This window comes from Apodemus sylvaticus, chromosome 23 (genome assembly GCF_947179515.1).
Source record: "Apodemus sylvaticus chromosome 23, mApoSyl1.1, whole genome shotgun sequence".
NCBI classification, from domain to species: Eukaryota; Metazoa; Chordata; class Mammalia; order Rodentia; family Muridae; genus Apodemus; species Apodemus sylvaticus.
In genome coordinates, this window is record NC_067494.1 from 32390947 (window position 1) to 32418143 (window position 27197).

A 27197-nucleotide genomic window follows, 5' to 3' on the forward strand; every position below is an offset into this window, starting at 1 on the left:
GCTGCTGAAAACTGCAAATTAATCTGTGTGAAATAGGCAATTTTGAAGCTCTAATACTTCAGTGGCACACTATTAGAGCTTAAAATCCAATGAGCAGTCAGACATGGTGGCACACACCTTTAAACCTAGTGCTGGCAAGGTAAGGAGGGAATGTCGGTGTTTTTCTGTGAGTTCGAGGCCAGCCTGGTCTACAGTGAGACCCTGCTTCAAAAAACAAAAGTGTTTCAACAGTGAACTTTACAGTCTTTAATCTCCACATTCTTAGGATGTGTGAGCACTAGTGCACTTGTGCCCACGTGGAAGTCAGAGGCAACTATCTTTAGTTCATTCTCTTCCCCCCAGCTTCTTGAATGTGTACAGAGAAGTTTCTCTGAGCACTGACCCAGAACCTGTATCAGAGGGTATGACTCAGGAGTGACAGCTGCCCAGGACCTTCCAGCTTTCACTGCCAGATTGCCACTGCAGGGGTAGCCAGCCTGTGGGATGGAGTCAGTTCCAAGTTCTCTGCTGCTCCAGTGTGCATGTGGCCATGGCTGGACTACTTAGTGCATATCACACAAAGTATTCTATAATACTAATAATATTAAAAACTATCACCTTATGCTCAGAAGTTGTTTTGTGCCTTTTATATACAGCCATATAGAATAGCATATATGTATAATATATATATTGTTGGTGGTATAGAGAATGACACCCTGTACAGGCTCCCCCTAGTCTGTCTCACTTTGATGTAGATACTTGTGAGTTATATACACAGGAATAAAGCTTCACACTCCTACTAGAGAGATCTGGACATTCTGTTTTTTTGTTCTGGTTACGGATACATAACAATGTTTTTATCCAAATCTCTAGATCAAGTAATTCCATGTTATGAGCAAGTCATGCAGAGAAAAAGTTGTCCATGATTATATTAGTAGTCATGCCATTGGGCCATCTCACAATGTCTATGTTTATTTTCTAGTTCTGTGAGATGGAATCTTCTTCCCTCTACACATTAAGAACACACACATGTGTGTGTCCCCACAGTTTCCACATCTACAGCATGAGATGCTCCTAAGTAGGAACCTGTTCTGACCATGCACCTGCTGTGTACCCTTGGTTTTCCCCTACTCTGTGAACAATTCCTCTCCTGTCCAGGATAAGCATGCACAAGCCTTTGCTAGCAGGTGACCCGAACTCTGGGTCTCCTGCCTCCTGTCTCAGTAAGACTCTGCAACTGAGGGACCAGAACAGGACTCCTGGAACTCACTCACTCCTGCTTCCTCAGTCCTCACCACTCTGTCCCTTCCTCCATGTCCAACATTGTGCCCAGTACCTGTCGTTGTCAATGATTCTCCTCAGAAAACATAGAGGAGGAAGCAGCTGAGCATTATCAGCAGAATAGAGGGATTGGACATACACTCCCAGGTTGCAGATTTGTCCACATGTGCAGTAATGATTGGTAAGGCTAAAATGAAAAAAAAGTTGAGTCTCTGAATAGGACTCAAATCTGGACAAATCTTACATCAGCTTCGCTGTCCTCAGGAAATTCTATAACACACAGGGTTGCAACCACTTTGTTGTGCAACAGGTATTTGTGTGGGTCCTCACTTGGAAGGGAAAAACCATGTCCCTGACCTCAACAGACTCATGTAAGTAAGGGAGCAGGGTAATGATGGGGCCTCATCTCTCCTGTTGGCAGAAGAGGAGCTGACCCGTGAGAGGGTGAAGGGAAGAAGAGAGATTGGTTGAGAAGAGGGCAACAGCATTCTAGACTGAGGAGAAGGCAGGAAGTAGGATGCTCAGTCTGTGAGAGTGGAGAGACACGAGGACAGTGACCAGTGTGAACACAGTGAGTGAGACAGGAGAGGATGAGGAGGGAAATCAGAGATGGAAAGAATTCATTAACACAAAGACTCATGGGGAATACATCACATACCCATGTACACACACACGCACAGATAGATACATGGACACAAATGCTCATGCACACAGGAATACACACAGAGAGACACACACACAACAGAGACATATACACAACACAGACAGACACACACAGAGAAAGTGAGGGAGATCGAGAGAGAGCAGATAGACAGACAGACGGACAGACTCTCCACATCTGCAGAAAGATTACCCCCCTCTTCCCAGTTACCTGTAGGCACCAGGTTTTCTTTACACTGCAACATAGACTCCTTAAACTTGTTCTTGAGTTCGCAGTGTGAGGCCTGGTTTAAGAAGTCATTCATATTTCTGATATTATCCAATATCTCTTTTGTCCAGTTGTCTCCAGAATAGATGTGAAGCCTTTTCTTAGTGTCACCATGGAATATGATGCTTCCATTGAGGCGTACCTTCCAGGATCCCCTGACACATCCATCTTCTGCACACCAGCCACACTTGATGCACTGCAGAGTCTGGGGCTCTGTGCACACTGGAAAGAGATCAGTCTCTGGTGTTGTTTAATCCTATCTGCCTACCTCCCCTTTTCCCATCCTTATCTGGCTTTATCCTCCACATTTTGCCCCTGATAATGGACCTCTTAGGTGGGACTAATACTGGTTCATTTTGTTTGTTCACACAAACAATTAATGTCCCTAACCTGTTACAAATCCTGTTCTTTCCTTCATGGGGCATCTGATATGTTCTTTTACTAATTTTGTAGCAGTGGGGATGGAACCTAGAGCCTCATGCATGCTAGGCAAGAACTCTTCCACTGAGCTACACTCCCAGCTCTATGAAGCTATTTGAAACTTACCTGTGATTGTCTTATTCTTCCCCTGTATTTGGTACAGCATATCTTGCAAGTGATCAACTTGTCCTTTTAGACTGTGAAACTGTTTTTCACAGATCTCTGTGGCATTGAGTCTGTTCAGAAGAACACCAGTGGCATGACATTTATTATTTCTGCTCAGAAAGAAATGCTCTGTCTTCACTTGGCCTTCGACTTCATAGCTCAGCAGTCCAGACACTGAGTTGCTAACACTGAAACTGCAGCAGAGAGTAGCAGCCTCTGTGGAAGAAACATTCAGTGTGGTTAGTGGAAGGGACCAAGGGACTCAGAGATGTTCTCTACCTTGGGATCTTCTGGAAAAGTGACTTGACAGGTTGGGGACTGGAAGGAATCCCTGACCAATCTTCACTGTGCTAAGTCTTGCTCATTCTCTCCTGCTCTTCATCTGGACGATCCACTTGTCTGTTATTATATAATCTTGTTAGCCCTGGCTACTGTCAGTCAAGGTGAGAAATTTAAGGCTGTCTTTTCCACATATATTCACTCTGGAGAGTCTCCAGAAGCTGCCCACATAGATTATGAGGAGACAGGATGGTGTGTGAGGATGCTGGGTCACAGGGGAGCAGGGCAGGGGTGTTACTGAAGTTGCATGGAGACAGTTTTTCTGATCTGTACTTCCACATCGATTGAACATCTATAACAAGTTTTAACTGTCAGTGTGATCCAGCCTAGAGTCTCCTAAGAAATGGGTCTATTAATCTCATCTAATGAGACTGTTTTTGATGGTGAATGATATAAGAATGCCTATATTAATGTGGACATTATCATTCTCTGGTCAAGTGGTCTCTGGATGGATAGGAAATCTAGCTATTTATGAGCTCGTGATCCAGACTGAGCTACTATCCTTTTCTGTTCCCTGTTCCACCTTTCCAGCCAGGAAGTAAGTTCCTTGGCCATAGGTAAAGCTCTGTGGAATAGCACGTGAGCCTGCCTCTGAGATCCTGTCCTGACTTCCCTCCATGGCAGACTAGAACTTTGAAGGAGACATCTAATAAATCAGTTTCTCCCTTAAGTTCCTTTTGAGAAGAGTGTCTTATCACAGCAACAGAAGGAAACTAGAACCACACAATGCCAGCTCTCCTGGACCTAATGTAGCATTCCAAGGATGGTTTTCTGGAACTGGTCAGAGGATGGTCCTCACTACAAGAACAGCACCGATAGCAGAGAAAATCTAAGATGGTTAAATCTGATATTCAAAGAGTGGTGATAAAAAAAATCGCAGAGATATTCATGTTCTCAGATGAATGTAAAAGCAAACATTTCCAGGGAAATGTGAAGAGCCCATGCTACACTGTGGGATGCTCAAGACCCTTGTTCAGAAGCATATTTAGAATGACCAGAGTGCTGGACAGTGGTGGCACATGCCTTTAATCCCAGCACTTGGGAGGCAGGGGCAGGAGGATTTCTTAGTTCGAAGCCAGCCTGGTCTACAACGTGAGTTCCAGGACAGCCAGGGCTACACAGAGAAACCTTGTCTCAACCAACAAAAACAAAAACAAAAAACAAAAACAATGACCAGAGAGAAGGACATTAGCATGGTGAGAAACTCAGGGAGGGTGCTGATTGTTGAAGGCTGGGTGGGGTAGTAAGTATCTACATCTCTAACCTGAAATCCCAGCAGTGTGGTACAGAAAATCCCATCATGTGCAGTGGTCAGGAGACAGTAACATCAAGGACAGTGGTCCTTTGATGTGTAAAGGGTACAACACCAGATGCCTGACTGCTTTAGTGGACTTTGGCTAACAGAACCCAAGAGACTAAATATAGATGGATGGTTAGTCTACACATTAGGGGCTGGATTTAAAATATTAAAGACAAAACAGATGGTAAAGAATCTTAGAGCTCCTGTCCTAGGACAACCCCAGGCTCCTGTGCTCATGGTGTGAAACTGAAGCATTGGTGTTAGAAAGGTGAAGCATCAGTTAGGGCACTTGTTGCTCTTGCAGAGGATCCAGGTGATTCTCAGGAACAACACATGGTGGCTCACCACTGCCTACAGCTTTAGGTCCAGGAGACCTGATGTCCTCTTTTGGACTCCAAGGGTACCAGGGACATGTGTGCTGTACATGCATACATGCATGTACACATGCATACATACATACATACATACAAAACACTCATATGTATAAATGAAATAAACCTTTTAAAGTGAACCACCTCAAAGACAGATCCCAACTGACATCCTAGGGGGGCAGATCAGGTCCCAAAAAGCAGAGAGCACTCATCCCCACAGTATGTGAATTCTTTCTCTCTGAGTTGCTTTATTACTGCTCTGTAACTTCGGTATGATTCCCTACACTCTAATGTTAATACGTAGTGTGTTATTTTGAATGAGCCTCTACTCTATAGAGGAAGACATTTGCCCGAAGTTGTAGAAGCTGGATGTTTCTACATGTTTGTTTAGGTTTAGGAGGTGTGGCCTTGCTGAAAAAAGTAAGTCACCAGTATGAACTGGCGGTGTGTTGTTCTAGTGACATACGTGACAGACATTCCCATTTACTCATTTCTGGACCTTGCTTGAGGTTTAAGATGTTGTCTCCCAGTTGGGCATTATCTCACATGACTCTAATTCCAGCATTTGAGAGGTGGAATCACGTGTTTTTTTATGGGTTTGAGGCAGGCTGGTCTACATAGTTCTAGATCAACCAGAACTGAACAGTGAGACTTTGCCTCCAAACCAAACGCAACTAAAAGTAGGTAGAGCCTCAACTTGCTACTGGAGCCACCATGTCTGCCTGCTGCCATGCTCCCCTGCTGTGAGATGAAATTGTCCTTGTGAACTATAAGTCTTCTCAAGCTCTTCTTTTTGTATATTACCATGGTCATGTGTCTTATCACTGCAGTAGAAAGTAACTAAGACCATCATCATATAAGTACTGGAGTGTTTATAGGCCAGAAAATCTGTGTTACACCTGCTACATTGTGTGCTTGATGGTTGAAAGCAGCCAGAGAGAAAGCATCTTTGAAAAGGAAGGGTACACCTGCCGCAAGGGACCCATGAGCCAGGTAATCTGTCAGCCTGAGGTGCGAGTGCGAGAAAAATGTCCCTTGTCTGGAGTTCATGGCAGTTCCTAACTGGAGAATGACCTTTCTTGGGCAGAAGACACCATGACCCTCCTGCTGCAGAGAAAATGCTCTCTATTACAAAATGGCCCCTGCCATGGTATTGGACTCTGAGAGAGAGAAGTTTCTGGTTGTAGGCTATCAGGAAAGGCATCATGATCTGAACTCTTTCTCATTTCAGTATTAGGTGAACAGGTCATAGTCAGGCAAGATATACCAGAAATGTGACATTGCTGCAGGAACATAAGAAATCACTTGTGTGTTAAGATCGCTGTAGGAGGGAGAGACAAGTACATTTTTCTGACAGAACATCTCCTGCTCCCTAGAAGGCAGTAAATCTTATCTTGATAAAGTGACTAAGGTCAGTTCTCAAATCAGCTGCCTCCTTTCCCTCAGCAAGCATCTGTGGCATCAAGGAGAGTTTTCTGTGTTCCATGGCAGCCTAGGAATCCACTGGGTAGCAATGGAGAAGTGAAGAGGCCTTAAACCCAGGGCTTCCTCCTGCCATTTCTAGATGACCCAGAAGACACAGGCAGTAGAGAACCCACTGCTGCCTGGGAAAGAAGCAGCTTTCACAGACCTCTTGAAGACAATCTGGGGGGATGGACACCAATACTGGTCCATACAAAAAAATTCTAATCTGGGTTAGAGGACAAATCGCTACACTTTCATCAGCTTGTTGTCTTCTGCCTCTGTCAAAGCAAATGCAGAATTGAGTAGATGATGCGGGGATATACAGCAAAGCTTGCCTAATGACAGTGAAGATTTAGTGTCTTCCATTTACAGAAAAAAGAACCCTCTCCTGCCTACTGACTCCATTATCTGATGCCATTTACCTAGGATATATATTTCTTGGGACTAGGACCAAGGGCAGAAGCTTCCATAGGTTCCCACCAAGTACCATTGTCAGGCTCTTCCACAGAGGACAAGACTTTCCACCTCCACATTAGCTGAGGTCTACTCAGGCATCAGCACAGATATGCCTCATGGTGGACGAGGGTCTAAAGGACATTATTCTGTGGATGGACAAGTGGGGGAGGCTAAATGGGCAGAGAAGGGAGCCAAGCAGGCTGATGACTCATGAGCCATGTGGGCATTGAGGCTGAGCCTGCTGTCACTCACACACTGTAATCCCAGCTCTTGGTACCAAAGGAGAGAGGGTTTGTTTCAGATTCTCATGTGATAGAGTGAGGCCTCCAAACAATATAAAACAGAACAAAAGAAGGGAGGAGGAAAAATAGTAAGACTGAGAGTGGTGGTGGCTACTTTTTCCCTGGAAGTCTCTACTGTTATCTGCTGCACAAATACCATGGGAAGTGGGAAGAAAGGTCGAGTACAAAGAGCTCCCTGAATGGTGGAGGGCTTGGGAGGAATCCCTTGGGATGGCCGTGTCTATAGCACAGGCTGCCTTAGGTCCAGGGACCTGTCTGAGACTGCCTCCTAGTTTTGCACTGCTCTCAAAATACCAATCCTGTTGCCAGGGTTTAGGCTTCCTACAGACCAGATGGTGCTGGAGGCTTCTCCATGTACTCCCTTCTGCTGCCTGAGTTCTTCATTCCTGCCCAGCACCCACGCTGTAGCTTTTCTCTTAACTTCTTCAATCCACTGGAGCCTGGGTCTGGGAGAGCCACGGTTCCCAGTCACTGAGGTGCTGGACTGAAGGCTGAAGGAAGCCCTGGAGCTTCTGGTGCCCCAGGCCTGGGAACTTCCTGACATAAGCCAATCCCTGTTCCTTGCACCAACCCTGCTCCATGTAGGCGCTGGGAACTCACCAGCCAGCAGCATGGTGGATCCACAGCTCAGTAGAATTAAAAGCTTCAGAATCAGAGAATGTTTGCTCTTGGTGACTGCTGCCTTGCCATGTTTTCTTTCCACAAATGCTGTTGTTGCTGTTGGCAAGAGAATGGGGAAGTCCTTAGAGTCTCCCTGATGTAGCCCCAGGGCAGATTATGCAAGAGTTCCAGGCACCTGGCTGTGAATTCAGGCTTTCTGTGCTCTGACCAAGTATCCACCCAATCCACTTTTCCTCAAGTTTCTTTGGGGATTGCTCCTGTGCCTTGTGGCTTGGAAACTCCATCCCTGTGAACTGTGGTGGCCCCTCTCACACTGGGTCCTGTGGAGATTACAACTGTGAACCCAGTCCTGAGGACAACATTATTCAGAACTTCCATGCTCCACCCTTGGTCCTGTCTTCATCTCACTCACCTGCAGGGAATCTTGGCAACAGCTTCAGGAAAGGAGAAGAAAGAATTAAGTTGGTGACTTGAACAGGTGCCTCTGAAATGAGGGACCAGAGTTTGAATCATTTATTAGGGGCCACACCCTCAGCCTTGAGGACCTCATGGAGTTCCCTTGGTCACCAAATCTTTGCTCCAGCCTCTTCCCCAGATTCTTCTCTACCTTCACATCACCCTCAGTCTAGCTCTGCACCCTTCCTTCTGGGATCCCTGGGACACCCAGCCACTCTTCCTCACTTCCCACCATGTTTCCCTTCCTCTGTCTCATTTCTCCTCCATCACAGACTTATTTGCCCTTCCCATCACACCATCCCTTTCTCCCTCCCCTCCTCCCTCTCCTAAACTCCCCACCCCCATTTCATCCCTACTCCCCTACCCATGCCTCACATTTACTGTTTTGTGGGTAAGGAAGGCTGGTGCTTTTCTACTTAGCTCTGTGACAGCACAAGCTAAGACCTTCTAGAAAGTTCTGCAATCACAGTTCCTGAGGTCTGAAAAATGCTCAGAAGTTAATAGCACCCACTGCATTTTTAAAGGAACCAGGTTGGACTTCCAGCACTGACAGAGCAGCTCTGTGACTGCTGCTTCTGGTGATTCCAGGCTGGCTTCTGGCCTCTGCACACATTGCACGCACATGTTGTAGAAACAGAAAAAAACACTCATGCAGCTCATAATCTAGGCAGCTTAGTGCCAGCATCAGTGGCATCATGAAGGGGTCCCTGGGGAGCCTGCGAGGCACTGTGGGAACATTCAGATGAGTCCTGGCTAACCACTTCCACCAGCTGCTGGAGGAACAGTCAGACCAGTTCGACATCCTGCATGAGGAAAAGCTGCAGAGCTGGCAGCAGTTTCAATGCAAGTCTCACAGTGAGAGAGTGGCAGCCAGCAAGGCTGGGCACCTTGAAGACAGGAACCCAGGTGTGGTCTCAGGACAGAGGAAGGGTGCAGGTGACAACAGGGAGTTGCAGAAGAAGCACAAGAGCCTGGCAGCTTCAGGTGCACAGCAGACAGACAACCCTGGGAGCCCAGACGTGGACTCATAGAAGAGGGAAGCATCAGGGATGGAATGACACTGGGTGGGAGGAGAGACATGGTGCTCCACAGAGCAGATGGAAGGTCCTACAGGGAAAACCTACCAGCCCTAATTCTCATACCATTTACCTGTTATTGCTCAATTCTGAGAAAATTCCTGAGTTGTGGTTTAGACACTGTGCACCAGGGACAACCAGTCTGAAGCAGAGGAAGAAGTACTGGTTTTCAGTGGTGATTTCAGCTACCTCATGGTCTGTGTGTGCACACATTCTCACTTAGTAAGTGTGAGCAGACTTAGCATTCAGGTGATTGTTGAATATAATTGTGTTATCTAACTCACTAATCAAATGAAAAGGCTTCCTGATAAAGTGTATTTCTTTTCTCCCTCAACACTGTGTACTCTGAGCAGACTGACTTGCAACTCAAATTCATTTACTGACTGTGAACATGGGCTGCTCCCTCCTCTGGGCTGTGTTCCAGTTGTGTGTTGTTAAGGCCTCAGGTGGAGGTTTAGGGTTAGAGACACCCCCCCCCCCCTTAGAGGCTCAATCACAGAAAACAGCTTGAGACCTAGGGCCACCCACCCACCACTCACCCACTGGCAGAACTAGGGAAGATTCACTGTATGTGGGAGGGACCAGCCAAGGTGATGGACAGCTGTGAGATGGAGGTTTGCCTGTTGAGCTTGCAATGGAACCTTGCTCCCAAGACCTGTGCTCTCCCCACTTGGCCACAAAGGCTGAGCTGGTGCTGAACTGGAACCCAGGTGCAATGAAGGTTGGTGTTGTGTTTCCTCTGAACTTTGTATAAACGCTGAACTGAAGTATTGTCATCAAAATTGAAGCCCTAGACATAACAATTGGGGATGTTTAATTTGGGTGAGCACCTGCTTCCGGCCCCATGTTTACTAAATGAATAAGTACAATGGTAAGAATAAAACACTCCTACAATGAGATTTTAAAAAGTACTGAAGCTGGGCGGTGATAGTGCATGCCTTTAATCCCAGCACTTGTGAGGCAGAGGCAGATAGATTTCTGAGTACAAGGCCAACCTGGACTACAGAGTGAATTTGAGGACAGCCAGGGCTACACAGAGAAACCCTGTCTCGAAAAACCAAACCAAACCAAAAGAAAAAACCTTTTTCTTTCTGTTCTAGAACAGGCATCTGCATGGGAAATGTTCAAATACTTGGCAGATCATGTGTGGATCTCTTTTTTTTTTTTTTGAGTCTGTTTTGCAGATGCACTATATATTTGTAAAGGTGTGTGTGTGTGTGTGTGTGTGTGTGTGTGTGTGTGTGTGCTTACAGGACAGAGATTAACCTTTTGTGTAGATCCACAGGTTCCATGAACCTTGCTTTAGGTCCCAGAGTCTTTCACTAGCATCAACTCTCTGTGTTGGTAATCATGTCTGCCCAGAGACCCAGATCTGAATCCCACATGTCCTAGACCTCACTGGGGAGACATGTCTCAAAAGGCTTCTGTTCTCCTAGGAGTTCTTCTTTATTGACTTTCCAAATCCTCTTTCCACAGTCCAGTGAACTTACCCACCACTGTTACATTAGGCCCTTGTGAGCAAATTTGTGAATATGCTCTCAGTTGTGTGTGTGTGTGTGTGTGTGTGTGGTGTGTTTGTGTGTGTGTTTGTGTGTGTGTGTGTGTGTATGTGTGTGTCAGATGAGTGAATATACAAGACAGAGATTTAACTTTGTGTGAAGATTAACTAGTACCTCAAACTGGTGGGTTATTCCAGGAAAAGAACTCGAGGTGCTCACTGTTTGCCTGCACAGGATGACCTGCAGCTAATGACACCCACTGATGAGTCTGACAGGCCCCTGTGCAGTGCAATCTCCTCACACATTGGTTTGGGAACTTTCAAGGTGGGCAGGACCAGAGCTTGACTGACCAACATAGATGTCCAAATCCATGGCTTTCTGAACCTTAATCTTACCACAAGACTCCAAGATGGACTTGGGGGTTCATTGGTCCTCATCCCTCTTCCTATTGTGTGGGATTGACCAATTGAATTCATTCACACACCCCCATATAAGAGACTGAAATAGTCAGAGTCTGAGAGAGAAACACTGTCCTCACAGAACTCACCATTCCTTGCTTTTGGGATGTATTTAAAAGTACAGCTGATGATCTATTCAGGAACTTTTCCCCTATGCCCATGTCCTCAAGTGTCTTCCCCAGTTTCTTTTCTATTAGTTTCAGTGTGTCAGGTTTTATGTGGAGGTCCTTGATCCATTTTGAGTTGAGCTTAGTACAAGGAGATAAGAATGGATCAATTCGCATTCTTCTGCATGCTGACCTCCAATTGAACCAGCACCATTTGTTGAAAAGACTATCTTTTTTCCACTGGATGCTTTCAGCACCTTTGTCAAAGATTAAGGGATCATAGGTGTGTGGGTTCATTTCTGGGTCTTCAATCCTTTTCCATTGATCCACTTGCCTGACATTGTACCAATACCATGCAGTTTTTTATCACTATCGCTCTGTAGTAAAGTTTGAGGTCTGGGATATTGAATCCCACTGAAGTTCTTTTACTATTGAGAATAGTTTTAGCTATCTTAGGTTTTTTGTTATTCCAGATGAATTTGGGCATTGCTCTTTCTAGCTCTATGAAGAACTGGGTTGGGATTTTGATAGGGATTGCATTGAATCTGTAGATTGCCTTTGGCAAGATGGCCATTTTAACATCCTGCCAATCCATGAACATGGAAGATTTTTCCATTTTCTGAGATCTTCTTCGATTTCCTTCTTCAGAGATCTGAATGAAGTTCTTCTCATATAGGTCTTTCACTTGTTTGGTTAGAGTCACACCACAATATTTTGTTTGTGGCTATTGTGAAGGGTGTCATTTCCCTAAATTCTTTCTCAGCCTGCTTATCCTTTGAGTATAGGAAGGCAACTGATGTGCTTGAGTTGATTTTATAACCAGCCACTTTGTTGAGGTTGTTTATCAGCCGTGGGAGTTCTCTGGTGGAGGTTTTCGGGTCACTTAAGTAGACAATCATGTCATCTGCAAAGAGTGATAATTTGACTTCTTCCTTTCCAATTTGTATTCACTTGACCTCCTTCTGTTGTCTAATTGCTCTAGCTAGAACTTCAAGTACTATATTGAAAAGAAACAGAGAGAGAGGACAGCCTTGTCTAGTCCCTGATTTTAGTGGGATTGGTTCAAGTTTCTCTCCGTTTAGTTTGATGTTGGCTACCTGTTTGCTGTATATTGCTTTAATGATGTTTAGGTATGGGCCTTGAATTCCTGTTCTTTCCAAGACTCCTTGTACTAAGCTCACCTCCAAGTGGATCAAGGACCTCCACATAAAACCTGATACACTGCACCTAATAGAAAAAAAAAAAACTGGGGAAGACTCTTGAGGACATGGGTACAGGGGAAAATTTCCTGAACAGAACACCAATAGCTTATGCTCTAAGATCAAGAATTGACAAATGGGATCTCATAAAACTGCAAAGTTTCTGTAAGGCAAAGGACACTGTCAAAAGGACAAAACGTCAACCAACAGATTGGAAAAGGATCTTCATCAACCCTAAATCTGACAGAGGGCTAATATCTAATATATACAAAGAACTCAAGAAGGTAGAACCCAAAGAACCAAATAACCCCATTAAAAAATGGGGGACCGAGCTAAACAAAGAATTTTCACATGAAGAACTTCGGAGGGCTGAGAAACAGCTTAAGAAATGTTCAACAGCATTAATCATTAGGGAAATGCAAATCAAAAATACCCAGTCAGAATGGCTAAGGTCAAAAACTCAGGAGACAGGAGGTGCTGGAGAGGATGTGGAGAAAGAGGAACACTCCTCCACTGCTGGTGGGATTGTAAGATGGAACTTCCCATGGACCACTTTGGAAATCAGTCTGGAGGTTCCTCAGAAAACTGGGCATGGCACTTCTGGACAACCCTGCTATACCACTCCTGGACATATACCCAGAGGATTCCCCAGCATGTAATTAGGACACATGCTCCACTATGTTCATAGCAGCCCTATTTGTAGTAGCCAGAAGGTGGAAAGAACCCAGGTGTCCCTCAGTGGAGGAATGGGAAAAAAATGTGGTATATTTACACAATGGAGTACTATTCAGCCTTTAGAAACAATGAATTCATGAAATTCATAGACAAATGGATGGAGCTGGAGAACATCATACTAAGTGAGGTAACCCAGTGTCAAAAAATCAATCATGGTATGCACTCATTGATGAATGGATATTAACCTAAAAACTTGGAATACCCAGGAAATAATCCACATATTAAATGATGTCCAAAAAGAACGGAGGAGGGGCCCCTGGTTCTGGAAAGACTCAATGCAACAGTATAGGGGAATACCAGAACATGGAAGTGGGAAGGAGTAGATGGAGGAAGAGAGGGAAGGAAGAGGGCTTATGGGACTTGCAGGGAATGGGGATCCAGAAAAGGGGAAATCATTTGAAATGTAAATAAAGAATACACCCAATTAAAAAAATAAGGAAAAAAAAAAGTACAGCTGGATAATGGCCCTGTTTGTGTGTGTGTGTGTGTGTGTGTGTGTGTGTGTGTGTGTGTGTGTGTTTCTTTTTAGTTTTCAAATGATATTTCACTTCCTGGTTAGCCATCCACCAACCCCCTCATCCCATGCTATTCCCCCTCACCCACTCACCTTTCCCTCTATGAGGGTGCTTCTCCACCCATTCACCCCCTCACACTTCACTCCTCTAGCATCCCCCTACTTCTAGGCATCAAACCTCCCTCCCTTTCCCTTGATGTCAGATAAAGCCATCCTCTGCTACATATGTATCTGGAGTCTTGGATCCCTCCATGACTCTTAGGTTGGTGGATTTGTCCCTGGGAGCTCTGAGTGGTCCAGTTCATTGATATTATTCTTATGATGGGGTTGTAGTACCTTTTGGGTCATTGACTCCTTCCCCTAGCAATAGTCCAGTTTTCATTTCAATATCACATAGGGGATCAGTGAAACTCTTCAATATAATCTCTATAAATAAAGATTTCCTCAAATTTCAGGAAAGATAGAAATATAATTATTTTTTAATTAATTTTTGCCATTGTTTTTTTAATTAGAACACTTTCCCCTTCCTTTTACTCCCTCAGGAACTTCCCATGGACCCCTCTCTGACCTCTTTCAAATTCATGGACTCTTTTCCTGTCCATTGCTATTATATTAGTATATATAAATTTATATGGACATATGTATTTCCAAGCAGAACCTGCTGAGTCTATGTAATGTCACTCATATGTGCGTTTCTAGGACTGACCAGTTGACTCTGGACAATCAATTTGTGTGTTATTTTCTGTGCAGGGCCACCTCTCCTCCTCAAAGCATTGCTCATTTGCCTGTAGTTCTTTGTGAAGGTGCTCCCTTCACCTCAGCACTTTGGTGTGGACACTGGATTGCTCCTGGTTCAGTTCATATTAAGCCATCTGGTTTGTGAGTCTTCACCTGTATAGCTTCTGATGTAATTCACAGCAAAGTCCCTGATCCACAGGCTCTTAGACTCTTTCTGTTTTTTTGTCTACAATGTGTTCTGAGCCTTAGGTGTAGGAGAGGTCTGTAGATGTACTCATTGGTGATCTGAATATGTAGGCTCATAGGGATTTGCACTGTTAGGAAGTGTGGCATTATTGGAGGAAGTGCGGCTTTGTTGGGGGCAGTGTAACACTGTGGGGGTGAGCACAACACAGGTCTTCAGAGACCTTTCTTCTGGCTGCCTGCAGAAGAGAAAGACTTCTCTGGCTGAACTTAGGTCAAAATGAAGAACTCCCACCCAGTTCCTTCTCCAGCACCATATCAGCCTAGAGACTTTCATGATTCCTACCATGATGATAATAAACTGAACTTCTGAAAATGTAAGACAACCTAGAGGATTGTTTCCTTTATAAGAGTTGCCCTGGTTGTGATGTCCCTTCACAGCAATGGATATCCTAAGTAAAACAGGACTGGACTGCACAATTCTGCATAGGATTAGTTGTGGTTTTCTCTAGTGCTCTCTGTTGTAAAGAGAAGTTTCCTGATGAGGGTTAAAGACTACAATACCTGTATATAAGGACAAAGTTCATAGATTGATGCTAGACATTATTCTGGTTTAGTAAAGTAGTGGTTGTAGATTCTCCTCCAAAAATCATGATTATACTAGCACAGAATAGTTAGCTAGGTTTCCAGAATCAGCCATTGGCTCCCTCTTGTTGAGCAAGACTCAAGTTCATTGAGACATCTACTGGCTACCACCAAGGTATTTGTGCCTCTAATGCACATTCAAGGGTATCATGCCATGCTGGTCACTGTTGTGGCTCATAGTTATGCTGTCTGGTGGGACTGTTGGTTCCTTCACTACTTGGAAACTTGTATGGTACCTTTGGTTCCATCAAAGTCCTCAGTGAGGAGGTTTTCAGGTCAGTTCCAGCTAAAAGGCTTCATGACCCCTGTCCAAACTGTATGGTGTCTTCAGCAATAGAGACCAAACTTCCAATTTTTTACTGGCAACAACAATAGTCTGGATGTTTTGGAAGTCTCTTAGTCAGCCCAACCAACAATTTAAAGAATTCATCTCTTACTTCGGGTTGCATCTGCTGGTATTTAGCATATTGGGGAGAGTGCTATAAACTCAGAGGAGAAAAGCTCCATTATAAACATATACCTGTTTTCATATGCTGAAAGTGTGACTCCTTGTGGCTTTTTCAGCATCCACACTGTCATTTCTCCCTCCCTCCCTCCCTCCTTTTTCTTATTTCCCCATGGTATCAACTTTATCCTGCAATTCTCCTTTACCTCCTTCCCACCTTCTGTGTTTCCTCCTTCCCCTTCCCTATGGCGTACCTGTCGCCTTCCCATTTACCCAACCAGATCAACCTAACAATGTTTACAAACTATTTATTTACTCACTTATTTTTCTCTGATCTTGCCTACATTAATGTATGGGCGCCATGTACATGCAGTGTGTAGAGGATTTAGACATCAGAACTGGAATGACAGAGAGTTGGGGGCCAACTAGAGAATTGTGGGTTTTGAGCCTCCATCCTCTAGATGATCAACCCATTGTTGTAGAATATTCTTTCCAACTGAGACATATCTCAGATCTCATAATCAACTCTCTTAAGATATATTAATAAGCACATAGTTAGGACCTAGTTGTGCACAATCTTCCCTCAGGAACACTTTTTGACCCTCAGCATTTGAAGTCCTCTTATGTCATGGATCTTATTGGACTCAGAATCTCATTATCTGTCTCAGTGCTTAATCACCCTGATAATCAAGGGCATGTCTAGTTCTGGGACACACAATCCTTTCAGCCACCTCATCACACTAATGTAGGAGATTGAGTCTTCTCCCATAGAACAATAGATCACTAGAAACAGTCTGAATTGGGCCCTATCAAGTTTTCCCAAGTTCATTTGCAGTCAAGCTACAAGGCCTGCCACTGTGGAGGCATCTGTCCATGTTAAGATGCTGCATCCACAGAAGCTCAACTGCTCTGCTCTTGGGTGTTGCTTGCAGATTTGTCCAGTCTATCACCATTTCAATTGCTATGACTTGGGTACCATTGACCCTTCCTTACCCACTGACACCAAGTGACCACTGGCTACTCCATGGTTCACATTGAGTTCAGTATGTATCACTGCAGACAGAACTGCTCTCCTGCTCTGATTCCTTGAAGTCCTTTTGATTCTACAGCAGTGACTTTTCTTGTCACCTTTTCTATTTGTGATCTGGGAATTAAAAGGTGGGGCATTGTCTCAAAAATAGTTTCCGAGTATCGTGCTGTAGAGAACTACCCATGGGAACCTGGGCACTAATTTTAGACAGTCTGGCCAACCAGGGCTCAGGGCCCTCATTGCTGGTCCCTGTGCTAGGCTCCTGAGTCCGATCACCTCTACACCCCACCAGGCATCCACACAGGCAGAGCAGTAGAACAACTGAGTGGAACAGCAGAGCCTGTGTGTAATGACTGAGTTTGGGGTCTCCCTCCCAGGCCATGGCTCTTTTTTCAGAACCTGCAGGATCCTGGGGTGACTTGAACTGCCAAGAGACAGCAAAGCCCAAGTAGCTGTTGCAGGGTGCTGACTGCACTGGATACCATGGAACAGAAATCTGGGCTGTGTGTTCAAGCAGATCCTGACACCTACCTTTGCACATGGGACACCCAGTCTCTAATCCACATTCTGAGTTCCCAATTACTTTTCTAAGTCTCTCCTAGGACACTCCAATTCACCTGCCTCTGGTTTCCACTGTGGGAGTCCCTGATCCAAATGCCTTGTAGCACCAAAAAGGAATTTGGTATTCCAAGGTGTGTGCACTCTGCTCTCAGCCCTTCTCCTCCCTGTGTCTGATAGCTTTATGATAAAAGCAGCCTGGAGTTTGCAGCAGTGAAATGACATGACTAGTGATTGTTGCCTCTGAGTCACCACAGTGCCCTCCCCTCATGCATACTGGCTTGGAAACTTGTGGCCAAGAACTCACAGAGAAGTTAATGCTGTCTGCCCTCTTGTTAGTGTTAACTTCTCTTTGGTGATGTGAATGACCCCCCTCCCCATCCCTAACCCCCAGTGAAACACATTTTAAGCACAATTATCTCTGTTGTCTTTGGAGGGTTTTCATTTTCTTCCTTTAATGTAATACATCCTGTGCCCTTTGATCTTTAGGTCAACCTGTTAGCCAAGACTATAATTTGATGTATTTGTCTTCCTCCTTTAGAAAAGAGTTTGTGGTATAGAATGCATGATTATACAAACTATAATTTAAATTGCTTTTATAAAACGAGAGAGTATGTGAGTTTTGTTTTCAGTTCATAAAATCGCCAAAAGGTTATAAATTTGAACTTATGCTGCCCTGAGCTAACACAAACCCATACATACAAACAATGTCACTGGATGATTTCAGTTGTGTATAAAATTCAGGGCTGACTAAGGTCAGAGGATCTTTGGCCACTATAGTTGTAGGTGATGGCGAACCGCAGGTGGGTGCTGAGAATTAATGATCCTCAGACTTCTGTGAGAGCAGCCAGTGCTCCTAAAACAACATGTCATCTCTCCAGGCCTCAATTACAGGTTAAAATGGATTAACTAATAAGTGTATATGATTAAGATTAAAGATGTGCTTTCCAACATTAAATATATGGCTTAGAGTTGGACATTACACTACAAATTAGTTCAAAATCCCTTTCATGTGTGGCCCGGTTTTGGATCTTAGTTAATTCCAAGTGGAACCAAGTTGACAACCAAGAATAGCCACCACAAACATACATACTACAAACACATAAACATATGTGTTTATACACATAGCTGTATACACTGCATATACATGTATATACATGTATATATACATAAAATGCATTTATATATACACATATACACGTGATTTTTTTGAATGCCTTACATACCATAATCTAGCTAGTTCAACCTTGGTGTGAATGTACTGAAATTTCAAGAACCAAAAAATTGTCCAGTTTATGAGGCTGAGTGTCTCAGCTAGTTTTCCATCTATGTGAAAATTCCAAGGAAGTAAATTACAATCCCAGTGAATAAAGGAACATGCTAGCAAGAGTAGAGAGAAGCAGGCAAAGAGAGACCTTCCTTCTTCCATGTTTTCTTTAGGCCTCCATGTTATATATAGGTGACAGCCATCTGGGGACGTAATGCTTTGAACCATTGCACAGTCAGTTTTTGAAATAGCTAGCTTATTAATCAGTGCCAAAACCCTCCAGGCCCTTAAGGCTCTCAAGTGAAGGGCATTCTATTTGGCCTCATATAATACAACCAGCAAGTATGTGACCCTGTCCTACACACTACAGAGATTACTCCAGACTTTGTCAGGCATTACAACATTTGATTATAGCCAGTTTCAACCATGGAAGACATTTCTTTTGGTGTGAGGACACTGGCACTTGTGGTAAATGATCTGAATCTCACAGAGATCATAGAATTAGGCCCCTTCTGGGTAATTCCATATTCGTCAATACGCTCAAAAACTGCCTTCACCAAGGTTCTACAGCAAGGGCAGGGATGACCATTAGTATTTACAAAGACTAGCTCATATTTTCATAGGTACATGACCTGTGTCATGCAATCATTTGATGGGAAAGTCATCAAAATAAATTGTTTTTTTATATTTTCATTTATGTGGAAAATATAAATTAGCCATATCAACCATTGTATCAGCCTCTCTTTCCATTCCTTCTAGATGACTTTCTTTAAGGTTCTCCTGCCTCTGCTTTTACCTGTGTGTGTGTGTGTGTGTGTGTGTGTGTGTGTGTGTGTGTGTATTGACAAGTGATGAAGCTAGTTCTCAGGGCAGTTGAGAGTTCAGCAGTGCAATGGTGAGCTCAGGGCTGGAGAACAGCATTTCCCATCATTCCACCCCATCTTGCTCTCATATCCAATTCTTCCCCTCCTATCCCGTGTTTCCTGACCCATGGATGGGGTGATATACTTGTTTTGCTTGGGAATTGTGTTTGCCAGTGTTTAGAGACCTTAAAGTAACTATATGAAGATGACAGAAGTCATGAAAGAGGATATAAATAAATCATTTAATGAAATTCAAGAAAAGAAAAGTAGTTGAAGAGAAACAATAAAACTATTCTAGACATAACGATGGAAATAGAACCAATACAGAAAACAGAAACTGAAGGAATTCTGGAAATGGCAGGAAGTACGGAGGTAAACTTCACCAACAGAATAGAAGCCATGGCAGAGAGACTCTCAGGAGTGGACAATTCCACAGGAGAAATGGATACACTGGGCAAAGAAAACACTAAATCTAAAAACTTCCAGACACAGAACAATCATAATTGTTCCTGTTTAAAGGAACGGCAGGGACGCAAATGTAGAAGAGCCTTAGGAAAAGGAGGATCAGAGACAGGTGCAAATTGGAATCAAGCTCAAGGGGAGGCCCCAAGGCCTGACACTATTACTTGAGGCTATGGAGTGGTCACAAAAAAGGGCCTATCATGACTCCCCTCTAAAAGAGCCATCAAGTAGCTGAAAGAGTCAGATGCAGATATTTACATCCAACAAAATGTGCCGACCCCTGTGGTTAAATTAAGGAAAATCTGGAAGAAGCTGAAGAGGAGGCAGACCCTGTAAGAAGACCAGCAGTCTCAACTAACCTGGACCCCTGAGATCTGAGACACTGGATCACCACCAGGCAGTGTACACCAGCTGGTATGAGGTTCCCAACACACATTTAGCCAAGGACTGCCAGGTGTGGACCCAATTAGAGAAGATGTACCTAACCATGAAGAGATTGGTGTCCCCAGGGAGTGGGGAGGTGTGGTAGGGTAGGGCATAGGGCCTGGGAACATTCTCCTGGGGAAGGGGAGACAGGGACAGGGAGGTGTGTGTGGGGGGGGCTATTGGGGAAGATGTAGGATATGGAACAGTAAGAATGTGTACCGGAAGGGGAATGAAATCGGGACTGTAAATAAATAATAAATACAATTTTTAAAAAATGATAGTATACAATTTTGAAGATTATTATATAAATTAAATGGAGCAATGAAATGTGAATTCTTTAGTGTCTAATAAGTATTTGGCAAATGAAGGCCATGATCATCATCATAATCTTTTGAAACTAAAATTTATTTTAATCTTTAAAAAACTAAGAAATAAAGATAGAAAAGAGAGAGGGAGAGAGAGAGAGGGAGTGAGAGAGACTCCTAGTCATCGACTGAGTATCTGGTGCAGAGGCACACATGATATTCTTGCCAATCTGGAATTATTCCTGACCCAAATTTTATAGAAAAACAAACTTCTATCTAAATGAACACCATTACTGGGTCTGCATCTAGGGGAAGGAGTCTAGACAGGCCCAGGGGCAGGGGCAGAAGCCTCCACATGCCCACTAAGCACCATTTAACTGTGTTGTCACCCAGTGAAGGAAGGGCTTAAAGCCCTTTTCTGAGGGGATAGTGAGGCAGGACAGGGAAGGGAGGTGAGCTGGGTGGCAGGTCAACATACACCAAGTGAGTTGTAAAACTTGATGTGGTGCCACAGGCCTTTAATTCTTGTATCTTGGTAAGAATTTCTAGTTAAAGACTATCCTGGCCTTAAAAAACAAATGAACTCTTTTACAAAAAGTCACAGACTTCGGGGAAAGGGATGGGAATGTGTGGACCAGCTGCTGGTTGCCTGTGCTGTAATCTGTTAAAGCACACTGAGAAGTTTAAAAGCAAAAGAGTGTGGTGGCACATGCCTTTAATCCCAGCACTTGGGAGGCAGAGGCAGGTGGATTTCTGAGTTTGAGGCCAGCCAGGTCTACAGAGTGAGTTCCAGGACAGCCAGGAATACACAGAGAAACCCTGTCTCGAAAAAACCAAAAAATTAAAAAAAAAAAAAATTAAAAAAAAAAATTTAAAAAGCAAAAGGGCCAGAGAACTTCCAAAGAGAGAGCCAGTTTTGGTAAAGAGAGGTAGGGGTGGGGTGAGGACTAGAAGGAACTTGGGACCTAGAATCTTCTGGAAAGGGTCTCTGGGCTGAGGGATCCTGTCCTACCACAGTGTCCCAGGATTCTCCTTGGGTTCCTTTCCCAGGAAGTCACTGGTTAGCTCAAGACAGATACAGGTGAGCTTCCAGATCCTGCCTCCACGCTTACCCCTACCCCAAACCCTATGCCACCCCAGGCCTTGGAAATTCACAAGGTAGCATTTAACACAGACAAATTGTGTTTCTCCTCCCACAGCCCCAGACTCCTATCACCCTGCTGTCCCCATCGGATCTCTGGAACTCACCTTGTCTCCCTAAACACCGACAGACAAACAGACAGACAGACAGACAGACAGCATGCACAGCAGTTCCAAGTGGCAGGAAAAGACCTTGGCAGCAGCAGCCAGCTCCATAGATTCCTCTCTAGACCCTGGTGGCCAAAGGCGCGATTTTAACTGTTTGAAAGGCGGGTTGGCTGGGGTGTCTTGGTCATGTCCTGCTGATGGCCCAGACCACAGAAAGTTTTCGAAACTTGGCTATGAGTTCAGGGCAATTCCTACTCCTTGATGTAGGGAAGTTCCATTATCTAGTTCCTCTTTCTCCACATGTTTTCAGAGCAGCTCTGCAGCCCTTGCAGGCTGGTCCCTGCACCCTGCAGACTGAGGTGTAGCCCTGCTCTTGTAACTAGTCTCACTGCTTTGCGGGGTGGAGTCAGGAAGGAACGCAGCTGCACATGTCATGTGCTCCTTAGCATGTGATGTTCATGAAGCCCGGGAAGATGAAAAGCTCACGAACATGAGAATCGAGTGAAGATCAGGAAAAGGCAAAGAGCAGAAATAGGAGTGCCAGGAAGGTGTTGGCTGGGTGCCAGGTGGGCGGGGTGAGTGATGCGAGGGAGGGCAGGGTGGCAGGACAGGGAGGGCACTGGGCAGGCAGGGTGTGGTGACCTACAGAGAATCAGGAGCTCCAGGCTTCTGAGTGCATGGTGTGCAGATTCCTCAGGAGCACAGTCATGAGTCTTATTCCTGAGTGACTGATCCCCAGGATCAAACCTGGACCTAAGGCAGAGAAGAGAGGCAGTCACCCTGCCTGCAGTGTGCTTGCTTTTGTGGAGCCCCACCCCCACCCCAACACCTCCAGCTTCCTGCTGCCCACCAGGGATCCTTTCAGCACCTCTCTGGCTGTAGCTATCCATCTCCCCACCCCCACTTCCTCTATCTCACAGTTAGTTGTTAGCTTTCCAGTCAGGGAGAGAGAGAGAGAAAGAGAGAGAGAGAAAGAAAGAAAGAAACTTTTGGAGAAGAGATAGGTAGTGTCAGACACAATCCATGAATCAAGTTGTGAGGAGAGTTCTGAGAGCTTTTGAGGAAATTCCAAGAAACTAAGACAAGCCTTCTACCTCGTGTTCCTCCTAAACCTGGGTCTGTTCATGGAATGATCTTCCATGCCTCTCCCAGGTGTAAACAGCAGTAGGTTTGCTCCAGATTACACCTTGCTGCTTACTTGTGTGGCTAAGAAGTGTTTCCAAGCATGGCATCCCTGTGACTGTGTTCAGTCCTGTGAACTTTGCTCATGTGACCTTGCTTAACTCAAGGGTCTGATGCTTTGAATAAAGTTGGCTATTGCCTGAGACTTCAGTCTGCCTCATTTTATGCTCTGTTCCCCCTGCTTAAGGCTGCCACCTAGAGTAACAAGTTCCACCTCAGTGGGACCTGAAATCTGCCACAACCTAGGAGAGTGAGGACCCTGCAGAAGCAGGTGAGTGAGAATAATGGAGCCAGAATCAGGGGAGGCTTTGCCTTACCTCACGCTTGTGCACCATTTCTTAAAGGAAGGAGGAGCGAAACTGTCCAAATAGAAACTGTTAGATGCTCTCATCCTTATGCTGATTTCGTGGTTTCCTCTCTCCTAGGGATAACATTTTTACCATCTTTTGCCAAAGTTCACTCTTTTCGCAAAGTATTTAGCTAATGTTGCAATGAGGTGAAATGATAACATAGATCATATCAGTTTTCAGAGTCTATTTGTATCTGGTTAACGAACCTCCCAAAAACTTTATTGACATCCACAGTTAGTTTTCTCAATATGGTCATTGAAACAATTTTACTTTTTGTAGACTAGCTAACAGGAAAGATGTTATCCTTATAACCACAGGACTGATGGCATTTATAGGATGATGTGTCATGCAATATTAAAATGAAAAGTGATTATATGTACTAATCATAGGAAATCTTGAAGATACAGCTAACAGACTACCTGGACAATATTTCCTGTTACTTTTGCTAAAAGTAATCATTTTACATATACATCTAGATATTATTGATGAAATAGTTTTTATGATTTAATTCAAAAATGTTTATCTCTTTAGAAGAATATTAGGTACAATTAAAACACCCACAATGGTGGGAAATAGTCATGAAAGACTCTAATATTAGATTGGGTTACAAATGACTCTGCTGAGTCAGCCAATAGCTCTACTGAGAGGGAAGGGAACTGAAGAGAGAATGAAATTCTGAGCAAGGTAATTTACCTTGGACCTATTTAGAGTCAGTATGGTTACATGGAGAAACTGCTATGCAGCGAGGTTTATGGGTTTAAATGGTGTTTTAGGAGTACTTTAGTCAAATTTAATCTTCTATAGTTAGAGTTTTCACGAAATTAAAATATACAACACCAATTTTCATATATTATTTCCACGCCTCTCTAGAAAACGAACACCACAAAGAGAATTTCAGGAAGAAACTTCTCAAGGGCACAGTGTCTTCTGTGTCATATCTTCTCTCTCCCTCTCCCTCTCCCCTTTCTCTCTCCCTCTCCCTCTTCCCCCCCCTTCTCTCTCCCTCTTCCTCCCCTCCCCTCCCCCCTCTCTCCTGATATTCCCTCAGGGCCCATGGCCACTCTCCTGGTATGCTGCTGTCTACACAGCTCCTTGTGACACAGCCTGAGTCTGCTCCTCTCCTCTCCTCTCCTCTAATTGACTGTTTTCCATTGAGTTTAGCAGCATTTCTTCAGGCCCAGATCTGTTCACCTTCTGCTAAATAAAAAAGCATTGAAGATGAAAGCATATAAAGTAACAATAAATCTTTAAGCTGATGAAGGAAATCTTACTACCGCAAAGACTGGATCAGGGGTTCCTTCTTCAGGATGGCTCCTGAGCCTCGGGGCAGGGGATATGACATAGATGTGCCATTTGTATTCTGCAGACACACTCTCTGCACTTTCAACACAAACAGGACATTTCTACTTGCTTTCTTTTGTTTTGGTTTTTCAAGACAAGGTGTCTCTGTATACTCCTGCCTGTGCTGAAACTCTGTGTGGACCAGAGAGCTTCCTCTAACTTAGAGATCTGCCTGTCTCTGCCTCCAGAATGCTGGGATTAAGAGCATGAGCCACCAAGCCCATCCAACAGCACATTGCTAATCAACATGTATGAAATAAAAAAGGAAAGGGATATGGATAAATAATGATATGCACACAAAATATAAAGCAATGAGGGTGTGATATGTCTCAGAAAGATTTTAATATGTAATCGAAACAATAAAGTAATTCAATGAAAAAAAATCCTTTCAAAAGTTTACTGGTTTTCACAGATCATTATACAGTCTGACTAAAGAACAAAAAGAAGACTACAACTCTGTAATCACAAATGAAAGAGAAGCTCCCCAAACCCTGTAAAGTAATATAATTACAAGAGAATACTCTGAAAATATTCTGAACATTTCAAGTACAAACTATATAATATACATAGCACCCATTCACAGAAACCTAAACATCTGTAAACCAATCACATGAAGAAAGTTTACAAACATCTGAATAGAAAGAGATCCCTTTACAGAATTAAGTCAGCAATTAGACATCCAGAACCTGTGGTAAGAACCTTCTAGTAAGGAAATTGGAGGATGGACATTACTGTTGTAGGGGAATTCAGCAGACAGACTGCTCAAATATTTTTAAAGATTAATTGATAACTATTTTATATCCTGATTGCAGTTTCCCTCCGTGTTTCCTCCAGTACCTAGCTTCCTACAAAAGGTGTTTCAGCCATTGGAAAATCCTCATTAGCTGGCCCTAATGATTCTGAATGTTTGGGATCCCAGTGTGTAGAATGGAGCTGTATTAGTTTGGGTTCTCTAGAGTCACAGAACATATGGATAGTCTTTATATAGTTAGGGAATTTGTCAAGGATTTACAGTCTATAGTCCAACTCCCCAACAATGATCATCAGCAGCTGTGGATGGAAGTCCAAGGATCTAGCAGTTTCTCAGTCCCACGAGGCAAGCAGGCAAGGAAGAGCAAGAGAGAATCTTCCTTCTTCCAATGTCCTTATATATCTCCAGCAGAGGGTGTAGCCCAGATTAAAGGCTTTAGGTCTCCAACAGTGTGTGTGGCCCAGATTATTGGCCTGTGGGACTCCAGCAGAGGGTGTGGCCCAGATTAAAGGTGTGTGCATCCATGCCTTTAATCCCAAATGATCTTGAACTCAGAGATCTCCTTGTCTTAGTCACTATGCTTCAAGTTCTCCATGCCAAGATCCAGTTCAGAAACTTATATCTCTGAGCCTCCAAATTAGGAGTATAGGTGAGCCTTCCAATTCTAGACTGTAGTTCATTCCTGATATAGTCAAGTTGACAACCAGGAATAGTCACTACGGGAGTCTTGCCCAGGGAGATCTTTTAAGCACAAAAACCATGCTCTAGGCTGACATAACAGGGAGACTTAGCCCAAAGCAGAAGCCAAAAGCAAAGTTGTCACAATTAGAGACTCTCTCAGAACTATGGACTTTGATGCATTAGTTCTTTGTTTTCATTTTGGCTGGAGCTGTCTGTGTGCTGAGTTTTACAGCCTGGACAACACTACCATCATGGAGTCAGTTGTGCTAAGGTTGGAGGACCTGCAGTGGTCATCACTGACCCTCACTAAACAAACAGTTCTCCATATCTGATTCCTAGGCTTAGATGTGACAGGTTTCCTTTAGTGATGCTTCAGAAACATTAATAGTGCCTATCTACTCGATGCTGCTAAACTTTACAAAGGAATCTCGGTGAAACAGACTTTTTAAAGCTCTAATCCTTTAGTATCACACCATTAGAGCTTAAAATCCAGTGAGCAGACAGGCATGGTGGCACACACCTTCAAACCTAATGCTGTCCAGGTAAAGGTAGGTGGGTTCCTGTGAGTTCCAGGCCAGCCTAGTCTAAACAGTGAGACCCTGCTTCAAAATGCAAAGTGTTTCAACAGTGAACTTTACACTCTACAATCTCCACATTCTTAGCATGTGTGAGCACTAGTGCTCTTGTGCAAAAGTGTCATGTGAAGGTCAAAGGCAGCAATCATGATTTCACACTCCTCCCCCCACAGCTTCTGGATGTACACAGAGAAGCTTCTCTGAGCACTGTGGAGAGCAGCACTGACCCAGAACCTGCATCAGAGGGTGTGACTGAGGAGTGACAGTTGCCTGGACCTTCCAACTTTCACTGCCAGATTGACACTGCAGGGGCAGCCAGCCTGTGGGACCCAGCGGGTTCCAAGTTCTCTGCTGCTCCAGTGTGCATGTGGCCATGGCTGGACTACTCAGTGAGTACCATACAAACTAATCTATAAGAGTAATATTATTAACTATCACTTTATGCTATGAAGTAGTTACTTTTATATACAGTCATAT

General features: G+C 44.1%; 1 protein-coding gene across 1 annotated transcript; it reads right to left on the bottom strand.

Annotated features, from left to right (window-relative positions):
• Positions 1-1337: 1337 nt before the first annotated feature.
• LOC127674203 (UL16-binding protein 2-like) lies at positions 1338-27095 on the bottom strand. The gene is made up of 6 exons (XM_052170041.1): positions 26948-27095; positions 8039-8110; positions 7606-7722; positions 2735-2989; positions 2132-2401; positions 1338-1447 (listed from the first exon to the last, which is right to left on the bottom strand). The coding sequence occupies exons 1-6, from the start codon at positions 27093-27095 to the stop codon at positions 1338-1340; spliced, it is 972 nt and encodes a 323-aa protein (XP_052026001.1).
• Positions 27096-27197: the final 102 nt, after the last annotated feature.